At 43.0% G+C, this 22412-nt stretch overlaps 1 protein-coding gene and 1 long non-coding RNA gene across 2 annotated transcripts; both read left to right on the top strand.

The window, feature by feature from the left end:
- Positions 1-628: 628 nt before the first annotated feature.
- On the top strand, positions 629-3251 carry ACTRT3 (actin related protein T3). The gene is made up of 2 exons (XM_025425529.3): positions 629-898; positions 2131-3251. Exons 1-2 carry the CDS (start codon positions 699-701, stop codon positions 3047-3049), a joined length of 1119 nt encoding a protein of 372 aa, XP_025281314.1. The 5' UTR covers positions 629-698; the 3' UTR covers positions 3050-3251.
- Positions 3252-7008: 3757 nt separating this feature from the next.
- LOC112645932 (uncharacterized) lies at positions 7009-22070 on the top strand. The gene is made up of 4 exons (XR_003127353.3): positions 7009-7548; positions 9800-9909; positions 18701-18770; positions 21765-22070. It is a non-coding gene; the product is annotated as an uncharacterized LOC112645932 (long non-coding RNA).
- Positions 22071-22412: the final 342 nt, after the last annotated feature.

The raw sequence follows: 22412 nt of genomic DNA, 5'->3' as shown, positions 1-22412 counted from the left end.
GTTTCCTATGATTTAAGATTTCTCCAGGTTTCCCTCTCTCTGTCTTTACCTTATTTTTCCTTCCCTTCCCCTAGTGGGTCTATGTGTAAAATCCACTTTAAATCCTAGCCTTCAAAACAAAAACAAAAAGAAAATCAAAAAATAAATAAATCCTAGCCTTCTTTCCTTGTCCTTTTAGGAGGTTGAAGAGGATTTCAGAAGCATGCAGCAAGCTGCTGCTACAGCTTTCCTCCTTCAAATCTGCCCAGCTTTTCCTAGCTTCAAGGGCACACTCCAGAGCCTCTGGGCAGGCCCCTGGACAGGTACCTATTAGCCAGGATGCAAAGGATTTGGAAAAGAAAACTGCTTGGCACGCCCCATCGAGGCATGAGGCAAAGCTCCTTGTAAAGGGTTAGATGTGTGTCTTCAGAGAAGAAAGTTGGGTTTTCCTGATACTGGTATCCCCGGATTCCAGGGGGTGGCACGTGGCCCAGCGATCAGGCGGCAGCGCTCGGGAGAAGCAGGGGGCCGCACCTGCACCTGCCGCGCGGGCCTCGTGGGGTCAGGCCTGGGCCTCTGTGACGCGGCGTTCTAGGCCCCGCGGCCTGTTGACGCGGCGTTCTAGGCCCCGCGGCCTGCTCACCCGGCCCAGGCTGCCCGGCCCGCACTCTCCGGGGCAGGCGCAGCCAGGGCGGCCGTCGGGAGGCGGCGGCGGCGGCATGAGCCACTACCAGCTCCCGGTGGTGATCGACAACGGCTCCGGCGTGATCAAGGCCGGCCTGGCGGGGTCGCGGGAGCCCCAGTTCGTCTACCCCAACATTATCGGCCGACCCAAGGGCCAGGGCGGCGGGGCCAAGGGCGCGGTGGAGGTGTGTGTGGGTGACCAGGCGCAGGAAAGGAGAAACGCGCTGTCCATTAGGTATGGCCTTCTCCCGGCAGGCAGGACCCCCGGGGGGCGGGGGGGGGAGCCCAGGTGAAGGCGCCCAAGGGTGCGAGCCTAAGGCAGTGGGGGGACAGGAAAGCCTCAGCCGGCTGGTGCAGCCCACGAATCTCCAAGGGTGCGAAACACCTAAAGAGTGAGCATTACTTGCTCTCTGCACCTAGAGACATGTCCTCAAATGTATAAAGTTACCGTTCATAAGATACAAGTCCATTAAGAATGTCAGTTAATTCATAGTACCCTCTCATGTAGGTTATTTTCTCCAATTGATAGTAAAGCTGTACTCTTATGTAAAGATCTCCCAATTTTTTTTTTTTTTAATTTTTATTTATTTATGATAGTCACACAGAGAGAAAGAGAGAGAGGCAGAGACACAGGCAGAGGGAGAAGCAGGCTCCACGCACCAGGAGCCCGACGTGGGATTCGATCCCAGGTCTCCAGGATCGCGCCCTGGGCCAAAGGCAGGCGCCAAACCGCTGCGCCACCCAGGGATCCCTCTCCCAATTTTTTTTAAAAGATTTTATTTTATTTATTCATGAGAAACACACACACACACAGAGGGAGAGAGAGAGAGAGAGAGGCAGAGACAGGCAGAGGGAGAAGCAGGCTCCATGCAGGGAGCCCCATGTGGGACTCAACCCCTGGGACTCCATGATCACACTCTAGGCCAAAGGTAGCGCTAAACCACTGAGCCACCCAGGAATCCCCCAATTTTTTTTTTTTTAATTTAAAGGATTGTCTTCTAAAGGAGGGACAAATGGAAAGCAACAAAAATTGCAGAGGAGAGTAGCTATGTTAACATTTGCTGGCAGTTACCTTTTCTGATCAGTGGTCACTACCCATAAAGGGATACTGGTAATAAATATGGGGATTAACCCAAGCTTGAAGGGGATAGATGCTGGAGAAATTGAAAGCTACCACTGTAAAATAAATAAATAAATAAATAAATTAATTAATTAATTAAATTAAATTTAATTAAATAATAGGGATCCCTGGGTGGCGCAGCAGTTTAGCGCCTGCCTTTGGCCCAGGGCGCGATCCTGGAGACCCGGGATCGAATCCCATGTCGGGCTCCCGGTGCATGGAGCCTGCTTCTCCCTCTGCCTGTGTCTCTGCCTCTCTCTCTCTCTGTGTGACTATCATAAATAAATAAAAATTAAAAAAAATAATAAAATAAAAAGCTGCCATTTATCTTATTGCTTTTCCTACAGCTACCCAGTGGAGCGCGGTCTGATTACTTCCTGGGGGGACATGGAGATCATGTGGAAGCATATCTATGATCATAACCTGAAGCTAAAGGCCTGCGATGGCCCAGTCTTGATTACTGAGCCAGCACTGAACCCACTGGCGAAACGGCAACAGATCACTGAAGTGTTTTTTGAGCATCTACAGGTTCCTGCCTTCTATATGTCCATCCAGGGGGTGCTGGCTCTCTTTGCCACTGGCTTCACAACTGGTTATGTGCTGAATTCAGGTGCTGGGGTTACCCAGGGTGTACCCATCTTCGAGGGTTACTGTCTGCCTCATGGTGTCCAGCAGCTAAATCTGGCAGGCCTTGACCTCACCAACTACCTCATGATGCTGTTGAAGGACCATGGCATCATGCTGCTTAGTGCTGCAGACAGAAAGATTGTCGCAGATATTAAGGAAACCTCTTGTTATGTGGTAATGAACTATGAAGAAGAAATGGCCAAGAATCCTGAATCTGTGGAGAAAGTTTACCAGCTACCTGATGGGAAGATGATCAAGCTCCATAACCAGCTCTTTCATTGTCCAGAGGCCCTCTTCTCTCCACATCTTCTGAACCTTGAGACTCCTGGCATCGATAAGTTGTGTTTCAGCAGCATAATGAAATGCGATACAGATCTCAGGAATTCGTTTTTCTCCAATATTATCCTTACTGGGGGATCAACCTCTTTCCCTGGTTTAGACAAGCGGCTAGTTAAAGATATAGCAAATATGGTGCCTGCCAATACGCCCGTGCAGGTTACAGCTCCCCCAGAAAAGAAACTATCAGTGTGGATGGGAGGCTCGATTCTTGCATCCCTGTCTGCCTTCCAGGACATGTGGATCACTGAGGCAGAATTTAAAGAAGTTGGACCTAACATAGTACACCAAAGATGCTTCTGAATACAGATAAAATGGTTAGAAAAAAAGTGTTTTGAGTATTTGTGACAGAAAGCTGGATATTATATACGTATCTGGGAGAACAAAGTATTTCAGTTACTGGAATGTCCACGTCACTTTCATTTCTATGATGGGGGAGAAATAATGCTGAAGCAAATAACATGTATATTGAGTAGAGCCAAATTAAATGCTAGAAGAAACATTATTCTTGACCTTGGTGATTTTATAATTCCCTTGTTAGAAGAGCAATTTGTAGTACAACATGTGTCCCAAATGAGTGGTATAGATTTAAGTCTGTTTTATGGAAAGAAGGTTGCTGTGAGAAAAGATTGCATAGCAAATTATGCCATCATGAATGGGGTGGCATTAGGTTAGGTGTGTGGTAGAGGAGGAGGAAGAGAGCAGATATCCAGAAAAGCATAATGGAGATGAGCAAGGGCCTAGGGATGAGAGTGAACAAAGCATATTCAAGGCACGCTTAATACACTGGTTTTATTGAAATGATCTCAGAGGGAGCAGACCAAGAGCAATGACGAGGAAGGCGAATGAAGGCCAGGGACTGGACTGGAAGGCTTTGTGTTAAATGTCCTGTGGGCAAGGGGGAACAATTAAAGAACAAAACACAGAAGACACAGGAAATTAACTTAAGATGAATGTGATCACAGTTTGGACTGTGAATTGGACTGGGAAGTCCTTGGAGATTTGGTGATCAGTTAACAAGTTATTAGTTTAGATATAAAGTAGTCAAATCTTATACCCAAAATGGTAAGTGATAGGAATTAAAAGAGGAAATTACAAAAAACGGACAAATCTTGATGTCTAAGTAGATATGAAAGGGGGAAGAAGTGTGTAAAATGACCTGGGTTCCTAATGATGATGGTGGTATTAACACAACTCAAAGTATTTCATATCTGCTCTATGCAAAGCACTGTGGGATAATGTCCCTAAAGATACTTTCAAAATACGAGAAAATAACAGTTATTTTTTCGTTACAGAATTGGATAATTTATAGATCCAGCTCAGATGCTACTTCCACCACCCAGCCAAAATTCATTCTGTCCTCTAGTACAGTGTATTACTGGTACTTCTATTGACCACTTGATTTATCCAGCCTTATCTTTTGATGTGCTTGTCTTTCTCCCACACTACATACGTTCTAAGAAATAGGGATTGTGGGATTTCCCTTTTCATCTCCATCCCTGTCCCTGATGGCTCTCTCTGGCGCACTCCCAGTAGGTATGTAAATATGGAGAACTGACCAGAAGCACATTCCGGGCAGAGGGAACATTAGATAATAGGCTCCATGGTGTAAAAATCATGGGTACATTGTACAAGCAGCAGTAAGTAGACTGGAGTCAAGCATTTGTGAAGAGCTGCATTTCATTCCTCGGTACTACTCTCCCACTTTAGTAATTATAAGCAAAACTAGATGGATGAGGTGTAGAAAATGATTATCTGAGGGCAGTGTGAGCAATTGGTGCTGTGCTCACTACATCCGCAAGGACCGTAGAGATCATGAGCTCCCTCTTCATTTCAGAATTATTTTCTAAAAGAAAACAGGACTACTTAGACGTGTATCTAGTTTAAACTTCAACCATCCCAAAGAGCTGGGCAAGTCAAGTATTATTCCCATTTTACAAATTAAGAAATTGAGATTTAAACAGATTAAGGGCTTTAAGTTTAAAGCGATCCCAAAGTTGCTTGCTAGGTCAGGCTGGTGAAGGATCCCTAACCTTGGTCTCAGGTAGTTAACCCAAGAACCAACCTCGAGTATTCTGTACTGACTCCGTGGGGTCATAGACGATCCTTTTCAGGTCATCTAGGGATAGGAAATAAAATTTGAAAATCACATTTCTGTTTTCCATGCCCTCAACAGTCGTCGGAAACCAACCCCCTTAACATTGTGCTTTTCTCTCAGTTGAGGGGTCAACAGCCACAACCCCACAGAATTCACCCCATGGAACATGGATCCAACAATTAGGACCTGCCAGTTGTATGTGAACAGTGTTACTATACCGGCCCTTACGGAAAGCCGCTACAATTCATGGTGGCTAGTTCTTTTTTTTTTTTTTTTTTTCAACCTAATCCCACAGTATGAAAGTAAAGTCAACGACTGAAAGGCTTTCATTCCCCATAAAAGTTAGATTCAATCCTGAATGTTAAAATTCAGAATGAATTGAGAATTTTTTGTGTCCTTCCTAAATTTATAGTCCTGTGGTTCTTAGAAAAGTTTTTTTTTGTTTTGTTTTACTTGTGTTCTTAGGGCAGTTTCCAACGTTTTATTGTTGTGGATTTGGAGATGATGAGATTTTTCCCCTCTCTAATGTACTGGAAGGAGTAGTAGAGTTAGAAAGTTTGTAACCATTAGGATATGGGCAGATTTGGGCAAGAATCCTCAATAAATGTTAAAAATGTTTTTTAAAAAATCAGAATGAAGTAGTTATGCTTAATAAAACCTATCCTCCGTTCAAGGGGAAGTGGAAGAGCCATATCCTAAGGAGCAGGGAGCAGGGGTGGAAACTCCCAAGGGAGGCCAACCAGCAGAGCCAATACTCTGGTTTAGTCGAGGCTGTTGAGGAACTGATTTTCTTTATTTTTTTAAAAAGATTTTACTTATTCATGAGAGACACAGAGACCCAGGCAGAGGGAGAAGCAGGCCCCACGCAGGGAGCCCGACGCGGAACTCGATCCCACGACCCCGGGTCACGTCCTGGGCCGAAGGCAGGCGCCGAACCGCTGGGCCCCCCCGGGCTGCCGTCGAGTTTCCTTAAAGGTCGCTACCAACTGCGATGGCGTTTGTGGAAAACAGAGCCGCGCAGCTGTGCAAGTTAGTTTGTACTTTCGGAGTGACCTTAGCTCCTTCCCCTCAAAATAAATAAAATAAAATAAAATAAAATAAAATAAATAAAATAAAATAAATAAAATAAAATAATAAAATAAAGAAAATAAAAATAAAATAAAGAAAATAAAAAGAATAAAAGAAAAAGGAAAAGAAAGACAAAAAGAAAAAGAAGGAAAAGGAAAAGAAAAAAGAAGAAGAAAAAAGGAAAAGGAAAGAAAAAAAAGAATAAAGGAAAAGGAAAAAAAGAAAAAGAAAAAAAAGAAAAAAGGAAAAGAAAAGAAAGAGAAAAGGAAAAGAAAAAAGAAAAAGAAAAAGAAAAAAGAAAAAAGAAAAAAGAAAAAGAAAAAAGAAAAGAAAAAAGAAAAGACCTAACATTTTACTTAAGGAACGTGGAGGAGGAGGCGGCGCAGGGTCCTCACGGCCGGAAGTAGAACCGTAGGGATGGAGAGGGAGGGGGGGTGGAGAAAGGGGCGGAAGCCGGCTCTCGCGAGAGGCGAGATGACGGCTTCGGCCAATCAGCGCCGGCGGCGGGCGCGCCCTTTATAAGCGGCGGCGGCGGGCGGCGGCGGCCGAGGTCGCGGAGGGTGGGCCCGGGAGAGGCGGCGGCCGGCCTCCGTCTAACCCTAACTGAGCAGGGCGTGGGCGCCGCGCTTTTGTTCCCCGCGCGCTGTTTTTCTCGCTGACTTTCAGCGGGCGGAAAAGCCTCGGCCTACCGCCGTCCACCGTCCGGGTCTGCAGCCAACAACAAAAAATGTCAGCCGCTGGCTCGCTCGCCCCTCCCGGGAGCCTGCGGCCGCTCGCCCGCTCGGCCCCCCGCGTCCCGCCCGGAGGCCGCGGCCGGCCCGGGGCTTCTCCGGAGGCGCCCACTGCCGTCGCGAAGAGTTGGGCTCTGTCAGCCGCGGGCCGCCTGGGGGCCGCAGGGCGGGGCTCGGGCCGCAGGGAGAGCAACGGAGCGGGTCCCCGCGCGCGGTGCGTCTCCCTGAGCTGTGGGACTCGCACCCGGGACCGGGCTCGCACACGCGCCGCGCGGGGGGCGCTGCGGGGGCGCTGCGGGGGCGCTGGGGGGCGGCGGGGCGGCCCCTCCCCGGGGCGGGGGGCGCCTGCGGGTCTGCACCCCGGGGGGAGGGGAGGGGGGGAGGGCGCGGGGGAGCCCTGCAGGCCCAGGCCTCCCTCCTCCCTCCCCTTTTATCTTGCAGATTTCGTTGAGGTTTTTCGGGTTTTTTTTTTTTTTTTTTTTTTTTTTTTTTGCCTTTGCCAAGGTAGAATTTCCATTTCTCAGCCGGGTGCCAGGTCGTTAGCTCGTATTTGTTCACTAGAACGGGTGTGTGTTCTCAAAACAGTGAAAAGTTGTGTACCTTTCAGGGTGGTTGCCTTTTTTTTTTTGTTGTTTTTTAAATGTGCTTGGCCTCTCTGCCTTCGGATGCAAAAAGGTCGAAGTGGTGACAACGCCCAAAGGAGGTCTACAAAGAAATGTATTCCCCTCCCCTCCAACCCCCCCCCCCTTTGGATCTGGTTTTCTTGCAGGAAAGACCGGGAAAGCTGATGGCCCACTAGGTTAAAGGAAACGACCTACAGACCCTTCTCTCATCCCCAAAACCTAGTCCGCAGGTTTATGCATTGAGTTCAACCCAAATCAGTGTCTTCACCTCCTTAAAAACGGGTATGGGGGAGGGGGGCAGTTGCTGGAAGAGATTAGTAGGCAGCGGCTTGCGGGATAAAGGGAAATTATCAGGGTGAGACCTGACCTGACCTGACCTGGCAGTGGAAAGGGTCCCGAGGATCGTGGGCGGGTCTGTAAATGCGTGGATCTGCACCAACTCAAGCCCATTACCTAAAACAGGCCCCTCAGTGTCGTTCACACAATTCATTACATTACAGTTAAGGGGTGGGGGGGGGGGTGAGTTCTGGAATTCGCTGTCGCTGGTAATGTTCTCTAAGAAGGAAAGGAATTTTCCCCAGTCACCGTGGTTTTTGCGGAAAGAACGCAGGTTGGGTCACCAAATGGATATAGTTCTGATTTTTGTTTTTTTGTTTTTTTAGATTTTATTTATTCATGAGAGACACACAGGCAGAGGGAGAAGCAGGCCCCATCCCAGGAACCCAGGACCATGCCCTGGGCCAAGGCAAGCGCTAAACCGCTGAGCCACCCGGGCATCCCAATTTTTCTGGATTCTTGAAGTAACTCCGTTTCCCTAAGCTTCTTCCCCTTACTCAGAAGTTGAACTTTTTGAGATCTCTTGGAAAAGATGGCCTGGGTTCCTTGAACAAAAAGTCTTTTGTTCCTGCTCCATCTAGTGGTACTTTTGCTTCTCCACATTCACAAAATTTGTGGCGGTGAGGGGCCTGAGGCAAGGATGGCCACCTACTGGGAGTATTTGTCTCTCGTCTTTTTTTTTTTTTTTTTTTTTTTAAATAGTAACTGAATAAATACAATTTTAAAAATTAACTCACGACTATTTTTTAGTTCTATTTGAAGTCCTGCCTCGCTAATATCTTGTAAACATTCCACAGGAAAGTTCTTCGTATTATAAAGCCCTTGACATTTTTTTTTCTGTTTTGGCAAAATGATTCTCTTCCTTAAGTTATATAATTTTGGAGTAAGAAGGGACCATCAAGGTCACCCAATAAGATAATTTACATGGAAGCAAAAAAAAAAAAATTTACATGGAAGCCTTTCGTAGATAATAAATAATTATGGCAAATGTGACTTACTGCTGCAAGATTTAAATCCTTCTAGCAGATAAAGAAACTGATGCTTGAATGGGTTTAGATGACTTGCCTGGGTTAATTATTTGCAGAGTTAGGACTAGCAACAAGGCTTCCCAACTTCAGTTTTCTGTTTACTATGTGGCATCTTCTTGCTGCGTTGTTTTGGCTGGGAAAGATGACTAAGCATTAATTCCACCATCATTTTCTGGTTTAAAATAAAATAGCTTAGTTTCCATCCCCCCCCCCCCACAGTGCCTTTTAATGTGATTCTGTGCTGGAAAGCCCCATGTGTGCTTCACTGTTTCACAAGTACAGTTTATCTTTTTCATTTGTGGTAGTTATGTTCTATAAAGTCATCATAAACACTGAATTAGTGAACACTGAGCCGTTTATTTCAGGAAATGCAAAATCAGGTTTCTGTGAGCCTCTGGTCACACCATCTTCATCTATTCATTAATGCATAATCTTGGTTTTTTTGTGTGTTTCTGTTTAAAGAACTGTATTAATATATTCAATATATTGTTGACTTACTATTTTTAATACAATATTTTTAATATATATTTTAAAATGTATATCACTGATTCATTAACACTGAACTCCTGTTGAACATCACTATAACTCATGCCGGTACGAAGCTTATCTAGCACATATATTTTCTCTGTAGGTCATATCACAGTCTTCTTGTACTTAGGAACACCAGATAGTACTTCAACACCGTGCTTGGGGGTTGGTATAAATAGCAAAATCATTAACTAAAAACACAAAAGTGCAAAAAAAAAAAAAGTGCCACTGAATAGAACACAAGAAGGGCAGTTATTTACAGTCTTCTTTTGGAACAAGAATGTAAAACAGCACCCTTTGGGGCCTCAGCTGGGAATCTTTATAATCAAATGACTCAAATTTTTCACTGAATGTGTCTGTGATAACCCCATAAAAACATTGCAGGTACTGATTTTGGGGTTACAGATTTTAGTGAGGAAATGAATTCCAAATATGAAATCCAGAAATAATGAGGGTCAACTCAAGGGGTATGTGACACCTATGCTTTGGAGAGACTACAGGTGTCCACATGGCTGTTGTATTTGGGGCTTGTTTCATGCCTTTTATATTCTTTAAGCAAGTGATTTACAAAGGGGTGTAATGGAAGAAGGGGTATGTAAAGTTTGAAAATAACAGTATTTGCCCTGCTTATTTATTTTCAGTTAATTATGTTGAATTTCAAAGAATAAAAGAGGATGTGAGAATTTTATGCTCCTGAAAGAAGCTGTACTTTGAAAATATTGAGAAACCTAGGTTTTGCTTTGTCTTTAAGGTGAGAGGCTTCTAAGGTCCTGAGTTGGCTATGGTTGTTGACTCTGAAGATGACACAAGTTTTCAGTTTGTCCTGGTTCTGTGGTCAAAAATTTCATATTAGTCTGGCTCAAGACTTAAGAGACACACACATGGCACAGGCAGGCATATGTGCACATGTGCACCCAGACTCATATAAAGTGTTGAGGAAGAGTAGTTTGAAACAGAATGAAATGAAGTCACTGTCATTCCTTCCCCATTTATTCCTTGCAGCTAATAATATGAGATGCAGTAAAAACAGCCCCAAATACCTAAGGCCTAGGCCAGGGTTTGCAAATTTAAATGTTTGCAGCGGGGCAGCCTGGGTGGCTCAGCGGTTTAGCTTTCAGCCCAAGGAGTGATCCTGGGGCCCTGGGTGCTGGGATCGAGTCCCATTTCGGGCTCCCTGCATGGAGCCTGCTTCTCCCTCAGCCTGTGTCTCTGCCTCTCTCTCTCTCTGTGTCTCTCATGAATAAATAAATAAAATCTTAAAAAAAAAAATGTTTGCAGTGGACATGAAGGAAACAAAGGAATCACACCAAGAATAAGAAACGGGGAGCCTCACTTTTAAAGAGGGCATCAGCTTTACGGGAATGGAGGCCTAAAGCTGCCAATATTTAGGGGAGGACAAAACATTTAGATTTGTGTGACCCCAGATTTTTTTTTTTTTTTTTTTTTTTTTCCTCCCTCCCTCCCTCGACCCCAGATTTTTAAATGTTGGTAGTGCACGTGAGATAAAATTTAAAGATCATGTGGGTTTCTAAATAATTTAGCTGGTCTTTGTTTCTGAGCTGTGGGACGTAGCTTCTATACCCTTGGAATTTCCCCAAGTGGTAGAGTGCCTTTCTTGTTCATAGCGGGCCTTTCACAGTTTGTGAGGTGGCTAATACCATGAGGTGACTCAGTTTGGGGTTGGTCATGCCAGGAAGAGCGCACATGGGATTATCAGCCCTGCCTTCTGGGAAGGGGGCGTGGGTGGGCAGAGACTGATACATGCTTTAGTGCATCATACTGATAGAATGAAGCCCTAGTAGAAACATGGGACACGGGATCCCTGGGTGGCGCAGCGGTTTGGCGCCTGCCTTTGGCCCAGGGCGCGATCCTGGAGACCCGGGATCGAATCCCACATCGGGCTCCCGGTGCATGGAGCCTGCTTCTCCCTCTGCCTGTGTCTCTGCCTCTCTCTCTCTCACTGTGTGCCTATCATAAATAAATAAAAAAAAAAAAAAATTAAAAAAAAAAAAAAAAAAGAAACATGGGACACACTGACACTTGGATGAACTTTCCTGGTTGGTAATAATCTGTCTTGTCACATAGCAATGTGTTGGGAGGATAAGTCCCTGAAGACAGCAGAGAACAATGGAAGCTTCACATCTGGGACCCTGCCAGACCTCACTCTATGCATCATGTCTCCTTCTTGCTGGTCCTGATTTGAATCCTTTTGCTATATAATAAAACTGTAATTATAAATATTGCATTTTCTTGGGTTCTGGAAGTCATCTTAGCAAATTATCAAACTTGAGGAGGCAGTAGGAACCCCTAAATTTATCGCCAGCACCTTAGAAGGGAGGGTGGCCTGGGACCCTCAAACTTGTGGCTGGTATCTGAAGTAAGGGGTAGTCTTGAGGACTGTGTGCTCTTAACTGGGGAAGCTTGGCCTATCTTGGGTTATTGGTGTCAGAAGTCATTACAGTGGGCCAATCAAAAAGCCTTTTGGGGTAAACTCTGGCCCATAATAGGGTACTGATATATGACCTTTGGCCTAGGGAAACTGAACAATACCAGATGTCAGTTATGCCTCCCCTAGAAGTCTGGGAGTTTGGGCCATCCTACCAGTTCAAGGCCTGCCCAGGGTAATTGAATTCAAGAAGTTATGCTGTTGGCATCTCTTACAGGCCACGGAGTACATATCACTGGTGACAGAAATTTCAAAATGAAACTTTAATAATATTCTGAAATAGTAGTGCTACTCCTTCTTCATATATAGGGCCTAGGAAATTTTCTCTGGGGTTCTGCCTCCAGGATGGGCCCATTGTCCCTTGGTGTCTCTTCCGTCAAATCCTGGTGGGACCGTGAGTAGGCTTCTAACATCACCTGGAGGAATTGGGGCCATTTTCTCCCTACTTTTCCTCCATCCTAGTTTAGATCTCTCCTGCTAGAAAGTAATCAGAGTGTACAGTGTCTTCATTTGAGTTGCCTCAAATTCTCATTTCTTCCTTGAGAGAAAAAGGAAACAGGAAGAAATGGGAATGAAGGTGTCCCTGTGGTCAAGCATTTTGACCTTGTGTTCTGACCTAGCTGAGGGATCTAGTATAAGTCACCTAGTTTCAGATTCCACCTCTGTTGAGTGGGTATATTAAGACTTACCTGAAAAGATGTTATTTAAGAGAGGAGAGGTAGGCTGTATTCTCTTACTTTGCAAGGAATGATTTTACAGCACTCTACTGGGAGTGTTTTGACTATTCCAGCAAGAATTGTTTAGATTTGTGTTAGGTGCATAGGTAAGAGATGTGTGGATAAGGATGGAAGTGCTAATGACTTGTGAGTTTTTTAACATGATACTAATTTTGAACTTGATGCTCATCTGTGATGAGAAATGTTGTTCTAGATGATGTTTACTCTCCTGTATTTTGTCTTGAGGCCTGTAGGTTTTTACTGTGGTGATATTTATGTGTGTACCATGGCTGTGTCTAGAGATCTTCCTTGACTTATGATGGGGTTATGTCCTTATAAAGCCATTGTAAACTGAAGATATTATAAGTCAAAAATGCATTTAATACACCTAACCTACTGAACATCATCTTTGCCTCACCTACACTTGGGCAAAATCTCTAACATGAAGCCTATGTAATAATAAAGTGTTGAATAGCTCATGTAACTTATTGAATACAGTACTAAAAGTGAAAACACAGAATGGCTGTTATGCGTGGGTGCAGAATGGTTGTAAATGTATTGGTTGTTTACCCTTGGGACTGCATGGCTGATTGGGACCTGCATCTTGCTGTCCCTGCCCAGCATCTCAAGGGAGCATCCCCCTGCATATAGCCAGTCTGGGAAAAAGATCAAAATTCATACTTTCAACTATGATTTCTACCGAAAGCATCCATATCGCTTTTGCACCTTCCTAAAGTTCAAAAAAAAAAAAAAAAAAAAAAGGCAAATCAAACCATTGTAAGTCAGGAACCAGCTGTATTCGAGATGTTAAAATGCATAATTATAGCTATTAAAAGCAATTTGAGGAAAATCCATCAGAAAAAAATACAATGAAGAAATAAAAATACTGAATTTTTCATATCAATTTTTGAATGAAGATATTATAGCTAAAATGGAAAACATCATTTATATACCATTTGCAGAAAATAGTTATATTTTATAGTTATATTCACCTCACAATCACTTTTGAGAGTGCAAGTAGCTTACTAAAGTGAAGCAAAGGACTTATTTTTCAACCTTGGAGGAAAAACTCAATTAAAGCTGCAATTGAACTGTAATGGCACCAAGGAGTTCAACTTGACCTCACATGCCAGATGATAATCATCTTTCAAGTGTACAAACAAGGAAGCATAGTTATCAAAGAATGAGAAATACATTTGTTCAAAGACCAGTTACTGCTTTAACAAGAGGTGAAAGCTTGCCAGAAATGTATAAACACCTAACACGGTGCTATTCATAGGCTTAGCATGTTCAAAGACTTGGGGGGCAATTTAAAAATATCTTTGAAGTTGTGAGTATTCATCATCATATCTAATAATGCTTACTTTCTAGAGCCCCTTTCCAAGGAGGGCAAAGCAATTTATCTGACTTATTTTCATGACATCCTTGTGAGATAAGGCAACTACCATTATCTCCCGTTTGCAAATGGAGAAACTGAAACACTGGGAGGTAAAATCACTTAAAGTAGGTCAGTAGCCAGCCCAAGAATTTAAGCACACACATTAAAGCTTTTAATTCCCATTTTAGTTTAACTACAGAAAACTAAACAAAGAAGTAAAAAAAAAAAAACAAAAAAAAAAAAACGAATCTCATACTTTTTCTTTCTCTTTTTAAGTTAAGGGATAATTAATGGTCAATCAATTTTTCCTTGTCAGCCTTGGTAAGGAAAATGGTCTAAGATGAGACTTTTCACAATAACTAGAATCCTATTATGTTGGAATTAATGACATATTTGCAAAGCTGTGACGTTCGCTTAACAAATACTTAACGGTATTAAGTATTTAGGTACTCTGTAACATGTTGCGTTGTTCAGGATATTAAGATTTCAAAGGTGAAAACATATTCCCCCTTTTTTTTAAATTTTTTTTTTATTATTTATTTATGATAGGCACACAGTGAGAGAGAGAGGCAGAGACACAGGCAGAGGGAGAAGCAGGCTCCATGCACCGGGAGCCCGACGTGGGATTCGATCCTAGGTCTCCAGGATCGCGCCCTGGGCCAAAGGCAGGCGCTAAACCGCTGCGCCACCCAGGGATCCCCATATTCCCCATTTTTAAAGGTCTTCCTGAAGAGAAAGATTATATAAGCAGATTGTATATGGAAGTTCAGTAGTATTTAAATTTAATGAAATTCTTCACTTTATCGCCCTAATCTGTTTCTTCCTCTATTTCCCCATTTCTATAAGTATCACTACCGTTCACCCAATTGCTCAAACAGTTAATCTGGGCACCATCCTTGACTCATTCTCCCTGCACCCCACTATAACTTCTGGTCTATCTTGAGAACATACCCTGGAGCCTTTTAGCCTAATTCATCTCTTTGCAGGTGGTTCCAAACACTCCTGACAAGCTTCTCTGCTTCCTACCTCTTCCCCTACTCACCACCAAATCGTTTTCCAGAATGCAAGGGGTGATCTTATTAAAGTGCAAACTGAACCATGTTTCTCCTCTATGCCAGCCATCAATGGTTTCACGTTGCCTTCAGAATAAAATCCAGAATTCTTATCAAGGTTTTGCAGGAACTAGTCCCTGCTTACCCCCCCAACCTCATTTTAACCCCTCTTCTCCTCTTGCCCTGTGCTCTAGCCACACAGGCCTCCTGCTTTCAGTTCCCAGGACTTGTCAAGCTCTTTCTCACCTTGGGTCCTCTGCTTAAATTGCCTGCCCTGGCACTTGCAGCTCGTGTCTACCTTCTCGTTCTCTTCTCAGCTTAGATATTACTCCCTCGGGAGCCTCCCGACCTTTTCAAGCAGGTTCTCCCTCCTGTTATGACATCATTTCATTACCTTCATACCATGTTTCCCTCATTTGTCACAAATTATTTGTTTATAGTCTGTCTTCTTCACTAGGCTATGAGAATATGTGCACATCATTTACTCATTGATACATCCCTGCTGCCTAGTAGGTAATACTCAATAATTATTTCTTGAATAAGTGCATGAATGCTGTTGGGACAGAAGACAGACCACTAAAATGTCATTGCTGTTTTTCTTTTTTTAAGTTAATCTCAACACCCAAGTGGGACTCAAACTCACAATCCCCCCACCACCAGCCCCAGATCAAGTCACATGCTCCTCCCACTGAGCCAGCCAGGCGCCCCTGTAATTGCTGTTTTGCCAGCATAGAGGCAAGCAGCTAAGTAGATATCTGCCAAGTAATAATGCTTGCTTTTTTTTCAGTTATAAAATTCGTGTAACAGTATCACAAAAAAGTTGAGAAGTAGAAGATGATCACATTTCAGTAAAACTCAAGTATTATTAGGTATAGTTCTTTCCTATCTTTTTTACATGTATATTTTACATGATCATATGTACATTTTATGATATGTACATTTTACATAATTATTTTCCAAATTCTACTTTTTTCACTTAGTGGTAAACCATAAACATTTTTTTGTGTGTGATATTACAGAGACATCAGATCCATTAGTTAATATTGTTCCCTAATGTCCCATTGAATGGATGTCCCAAATCTACATAACACTTTGCCTATGGGTGGATATTTAAGTTGTTTTCAATTTTTCCCCTGTTGTTGTGAATAATTGTTATGTACAATGCTTGCCATGTTTTTAGATTATTCTTTGACTTAATTTCTAAGAGTGCATGACTAACATGAGGGGTACTATTTGGTTTCAAGGAGAATCACCTGGGCTTGTATAGTGTCTTTGGAAATCTATCTATTTTGCTTTGTCTTCCAAAATTTCCCCAAATAGAATTTTTCTTGATCACCATATACATTTACTTATAGAGAGCATTGGATCTGGCCATAGCTGCAGGCCTTGGGTAGCTGTGCAGATCGAGCCATTGACTCTTTCTGAGTCTTTCTACTAAAATGAAGGACACATTCTATATTCCCTGTCTTCTATTTCCTACCTTGTTTTCATGGTCAATCAGTTTTAACAAAGCAGGAGGTAGAGATGACAGGGAGAACAAGATGGGGTGGAGGGAGAGGGAGGGATGGAGGCAGAGAGAGGGAGGGGGAACATAGAGCGAGGGGGGAAAAGTGAGAGAAGGGTTTGAAATGCTGAGTCTAGGGGCAGCCCGGGTGGCTCAGCAGTTTAGTGCTGCCTTCGGCCCAGGGTGTGATCCTGGGGACTCAGGATTGAGTCCCACGTTGGGCTAATAGGGGCTAAGGCCCCTGCATGGGGCCTGCTTCTCCCTCTGCCTGTGTCTCTGCCTCTCTCTCTCTCTGTGTGTCTCTCATGAATGAATAAATAAAGTCTTAAAAAATAAATATAATAAAATGCTGAGTCTATTTCTCAGACAGCTTTGTTTGTGGTTCTAAGTCATAGGGACCAAGGAAATCAATATAGAGCCTGGATATGGACATGGTGGTGCCTCTTCTATGTGATAGTTCCCTCCTGCATTCAGCTGCAGCTATGCATTGTAGGTGGAATAGATTGACCCTGGTCTATATCTGGATGGTTCTAATCCCATCTTCCTTGCCATGGTGATCAGTTCTGGGATGGTCCAATTGGAACAAATCTAGCACTTCACTTTAATAATTGAGTGAAATTAGGGTCTCTCTCCTTGGATGGGAGTGAAGAAGTAAGTCAGTGTTGCTGCTATTAGCAATTAGAGGGGGAGCCTGTCTGAGGACACAGTCAACACATAAAGGCAGAACACAGAGGATTGGGGGTGGAGCCCTTGATGGACTGTACTTAAAAGTTTGCTCTACTTCTGGAATTTCCAAATACATGAGCTGATAACTTGCCTTGATTGTTTAAGCCATTTGGAGTTGAGGTTTTTATTGCTTTCACTCAAAAATACCTTAACTGATGCAGAAGGATTGGCATGACTGCAATATGATTGCTATCTTGCCAAGTAATCTTACTGTGGCCCTGTCCCAGAAGAGGGGTTATGGAGGCTTATGTCCTAGAATGAAATGTTCTCTCCAGCACAGGAGGCCTGCCTCAGAGACTTCTAGCCCTGCGCTTCTCCCACTTTGTACTCTCAGACCCTGGACACAAGGATAGGTGGCATTGCCATTTCTAAAGACAGGACTTGCAACCTTCAGATACTGTATCTGCAAGTAAATGTTCTCCTATGGAAGTGTTTTATAACTACCAAATGCCATGGATGTGGTTTGTGATTATGGATGATATCTAATATTTAGATAATTTAACTTATACAGATTTTATTTTAAAATGGTATAATTCATAAGTATATAAATAACATAATAGATCCAATAGCAGAGGCACAGGGGCTGTAATTCTGAGGCAGAAGCAATCTGGACAACAGCCCTAGGCTATTCTGGGATGTAGGTCTGAAGGCTAGGAACTTGGAAGCACACGGCTTGCTTAGAATGCTTATTCTTAGAGGTGAAAAAAATGGTGTGTGTGTGCGGTACACAGCCGTGAAAACTTGCAGTTCTCCTGCCTTTCTCCATCTCCAACTCCCAGTCCATCCTTCCCGCAGTACTAGCTCTCATCTTATTCAGCTGGTTGTTGATGGCAGAGAGATTCACATGAATGATGTTGTAACTGAAGTGAGAATATCTGTCTCATTTTGTCTTAAAGTTAATGTTTTAAAAGAGTTAATGCATGTTATTAGATGACTGTCCAAGGTGGTGTTCCTGTTATGGAGTAAGTCTTCCTTTGGTATTTATTTATTTATTAAGATTTTATTTATTTATTCATGATAGAGAGAGAGAGAGAGGCAGGGACACACGGGAGGGAGAAGCAGGCTCCTTGCAGGGACCCCGACATCGGACTCGATCTCGGGACTCCAGGATCACGTCCTGGGCCAAAGGCAGGTGCTAAACCGCTGAGCCACCCAGGGATCCCCTTCCTTTGGTATTTATTGAGACCAACTGACTCTAGCAAAAAATAGCACCGCTGATGATAATGGTTCCGAGTAGTTGACTTCCATATTAACAGGCCCTCCCTTTGCTACCAGATGGAACAGTGTTCCTTAATCAGAAAGATTATTTTGACCTGTTTATTGATGGAATTTCCTCTGCCAGTGCGAGATATGGGATTAAAACAGTTACATAGAGAAACTTAGCCTTAGCTTGAGTGTCTGATAGAGAGCAAAGGAGAGCAACAGAGGGAATGGTTGGAATTCACCAGGTCTCTCTCATTTTCTCCACTGCTGTCTTCATTTTACCTCTTCCCAGGACTAACTCTGAGCTTATTTGGTTGTTTGGACTGTATCTCAGACATTCAGATGCTGATTTTTTAATAGAGCACAAAGACCCAGCTATATTCTCAATTTCACACTATTTATACCGGTATTTCCCAAAGGTGTTCTGCAGGATGTTTGATTATTTTTTCTATTTGTTTATTCATGTACTCATTCATCCAATAAACATTTATTGAATACCTGTTATGTTATGTGCTAGGAATGCCAGGCACTGGGTGATCAAACCTCAGGATCCCTGGAAGTAAAGCAGAGAAGACACATAATGACAAGTAAGCTAGCAAATACGTAATTACAGAGAATAAAGGGAACACACAGGGTAACGGGCTAAGGTACAATGGATGGAGGAGGAGGACCTATGAAGCAGGTGGAGGAGAGAAGTATATATATTTGGATTATACTTTGTAGATCTATGAGAGAAATTTTGTGAAATGGTTGTGAGAGAGTGGATGAGAGAATTGGGCCTGATTCCCAGGTTTCTGACTTGAGTAAATGGGATAAATATAGATGGGATTCAATAATATGAAGGGTTTTTAGAAAAATCAATGATTCAATGTTTTCATGTTAAGTGAGAAGTCTAAGTGGGAGTATTTATAGAGTCGCCATAAGTTCCCAGTTTGTATGTAGGACAGGGCTGGCTTCTGCTGATTATTCCAGTATAATTATTTTTTAAAAAGATTTTTCTTTATTTGTGACAGAGTGAGAGAGAGAGAGAGTGGGATGGAGGGGCAGAGAGAGAATCTCAAGCGGACTCTGCACTGAGCAGAGCCAGACTCGGAGCTCAATCTCCCTATCCTGAGATCATGACCAAAATCAAGAGTCAGACACTTAACCAACTGAGATACCTGGGTGCCCCTATTCCAGTGTAATTATTAATAATGTTCCTTTTTATTCTCAAAAAATCCTAGTTTGTGCAATAGACCACAGGGTGATCCTGTGTACTGGTCAGACTGGTTTTGTAAGCTGGGGAAGTGTGATATTGTTGTTTATAATAAGAAATACATACTGGTCTTCCTCTCCTTTTCTGGCACAGAGCTCCTAAAAACTTTTGGAATTTCCTAAGTGGTAAGAGTGATAAAGATGTCTTGATATTCTAGAGCCAACCCCTTTTAGGCATACCTGAGTTTAGGTTGATAAGGTAGCTTTTGGAAAGCACCTAAGGATTGGTCTGGTTGCTAGGGGAGTCACCAGGTGGTTAGGGGGTGGGAGCTCTCAATCCCCTCTCCATGTGAAGTTAGAGCCTAGGTCATGGGCAAGGATGCTTCATTCTTCTAACACTCAAATAACTCTTTGTTGAATATTTGAAAACAATTACCTTAGTACAGTAGTGCAAAAACATTGTACTATAGCTACTATTACCTGAATTTTATATCGAATAAAATTGAGGGTGAACAAGATCTACGATACTTCCTTAAGTAATGCTGCTTCTGTACTTGCAACCTCACTATGTCCCATGATACTTGTTCTTCTTTGCCATCTTGAGTGGGTGGGGTGGGAGGAGATGAGAGATAGCCATGCTTTCATCGCATTGAAATTTAGCCTTAGCTTGAGTGTCTGATGGGATTCCTCCTGTGGGTGCTCTTCCACAGTTTGATCTTAGTGCTTGAGTATTTTTTTTAAACATGTTCATCTATTTTTATTAGTAGTAGTATTTGTAAAGATTTCATTTTTAAGTAATTTCTACACCCAACATGGGGCTCAAACTCACATGCCTGAGATCAAGAGTTGCATGCTCTGCTTACTGACTGAACCAGCCAGGCACTCCTGGTGCTTGTGTATTCTTAACGTATAAACCAACTGTTATGTTCCAACAATTATGAGTGTGGTAATGGGGAGACTATGGCTTCACATATGAAATCTGGCCCAGAAAATCAGACTTAATTGTCCCCGAAAGTAGAAAGAATACTGAATTGAGAGAGAGGCTATCTGGGCTTAAATCTCAGTTTTGCCATGTAGTTTCTCACTGATGCTGTGCAATTCATTTAAATTTGAGCCTGTTTCCTCATCTCTAAAATGTCTAAAATGAACTTATTAATATCTACTCCTTCTAACTCACAGAGATTTATAAAGATTAGATTAGGCAAGCCATGTGAAAATACACTACTATGCAAATTTAAGTTATACAACTTCTTTCTTTAAAAGAAATATTTTAAGTCATCCCTTCCTGTCCTGAAAATGAGAATAAAGGAAATTCATCTATACCCATGAAAGTGGCCTGATCCTAATGTTAGGAATCTGGGGCAAAGTACAAAATACAAAGAATGATACAAAGAATTTCAATTACTTAGAATTCAACTAATCAAAACCTTTAATTATCCAGGATTAGTTTTTATTTATTTTTATTAATATTTTATCTATTTATTTGAGAGAGAGCGAGTGAGAGAGAAAGAGCACAAGCAGGGGGGAGAGCAGATGGGAAGGAGAAGCAGGCTCCTCTCTGAGCAGGAACCTGGGTGTGGGGCTTCATCCCAGGACCCTGGGATCATGACCTGAGCTGAAGGTAGACCCTTACCCAATTGAGCCACCCAGGCGCCCCAATCAGTATTAGTTTTTAAATTTTCTGATTCTAAACTCCGAAAGAAATTTCTTGAGTTTATCCCGTGATTTACCCCATGTCCCCCCATCCACATTGCCTCACACCAGGTAAGCGTGAGGATGATGGTGGAGGGAGATGTGGGATGGATGGGGTCCTCTGTGACACTGATGCACTCATTGCTCTTTTGACTTGCTCTGGAATCCCCTGCCCCTGGACTTTTTGTTACATGAGATCATAAATTTCTTAAAAAAAAAATTATTTATTGTGCGAGGCTCCTTCAGCTGGGTTTACCTGTGATTTGCAACCCAAAGCATCTCAATACATTTGCCTCTACTAATTTTACATGAGGTAATCTTCATTCTCATCGAAGATTGGCTTTTATGAGTCTTTGATCTCTTCCTGACTAGAACTAACACCAAAGCCACAGGGCTTCATAGAAGCAGCACACAGCAGAAAACTGATAAAAAGCAAAAGTTCATTCTAGAATCAGAAATGTATCTCCCCCACTTGCTTCATCTATTCTGTTGAACTCCTGGTGGTTAACTCTGGTCACCTGGACTTGGGTATATCTCTGCCTTTTGTTGCCTCTGCTGGTGATTTGAATTTGGACAAATATTGTCTAAACCAGCACAGTCTCTGCTTGTTTTAATCTCATCTACATTCTCACTTTTATTTAGCCCAGCTCCTCTTTTCCTTAATTGATAACTGCATAATTTTATCTCATCCCTAGGATCCTACCTTTCCGTATTCAAGCAAAGCAGGAAATTATCATTCTGGTGCTTTTCTGAAACTGTTCAAGGATTACAGACATTGGGACGCCTGAGTGGCTCAGCGGTTGAGTGTCTGCCTTCAGCTCAGGTCTGGGGATCGAGTCCTGCATCAGGCTCCTCGGCATTGGGCTCCCCGCAGGGAGCCTGCTTCTCGCTCTGCCTGTGTCTCTGCTTCTCTCTCTGTGTCTCTCATGAATAAATAAATAAAAATCTTTTAAAAAATTACAGAAATTTACACCTGAGACAAAATGGCATAGAAGTGTAGCAGGATTGGGAACCCTGGGTGGCGCAGCGGTTTAGCTCCTGCCTTTGGCCCAGGGCTCGATCCTGGAGACCCAAGATCGAATCCCACGTCAGGCTCCCGGTGCATGGAGCCTGCTTCTCCCTCTGCCTACGTCTCTGCCTCTCTCTCTCTGTGTGACTATCACAAATAATAAATAAAAAATTAAAAAAAAAAAAGAGATTTAGAAGTGTAGCAGGATTATCTGATTTACTGAAAATCACGGTGGAGGATGGCGGTGCCAGATTCAAGCCCAAGTACATTTGTCTCCGACTCTATTTGGCTGCCAGTCATCATGATTTTCATTTCTTACTTTCAAAACAGGAAT

Source organism: Canis lupus, chromosome 34 (assembly GCF_003254725.2).
Source record: "Canis lupus dingo isolate Sandy chromosome 34, ASM325472v2, whole genome shotgun sequence".
Taxonomy (NCBI): Eukaryota; Metazoa; Chordata; class Mammalia; order Carnivora; family Canidae; genus Canis; species Canis lupus.
The sequence above is the reverse complement of the archived record's forward strand: the minus strand, read 5'-3'. Positions and strand labels throughout refer to the sequence as shown.

Coding starts and splice junctions, on each gene's coding strand:
- ACTRT3 (XM_025425529.3), top strand. CDS start 699: ATGAGCCACTACCAGCTCCCGGTGGTGATCGACAACGGCTCCGGCGTG. Junction 899..2,130: donor AGAAACGCGCTGTCCATTAG/GTATGGCCTTCT, acceptor CTTTTCCTACAG/CTACCCAGTGGAGCGCGGTC.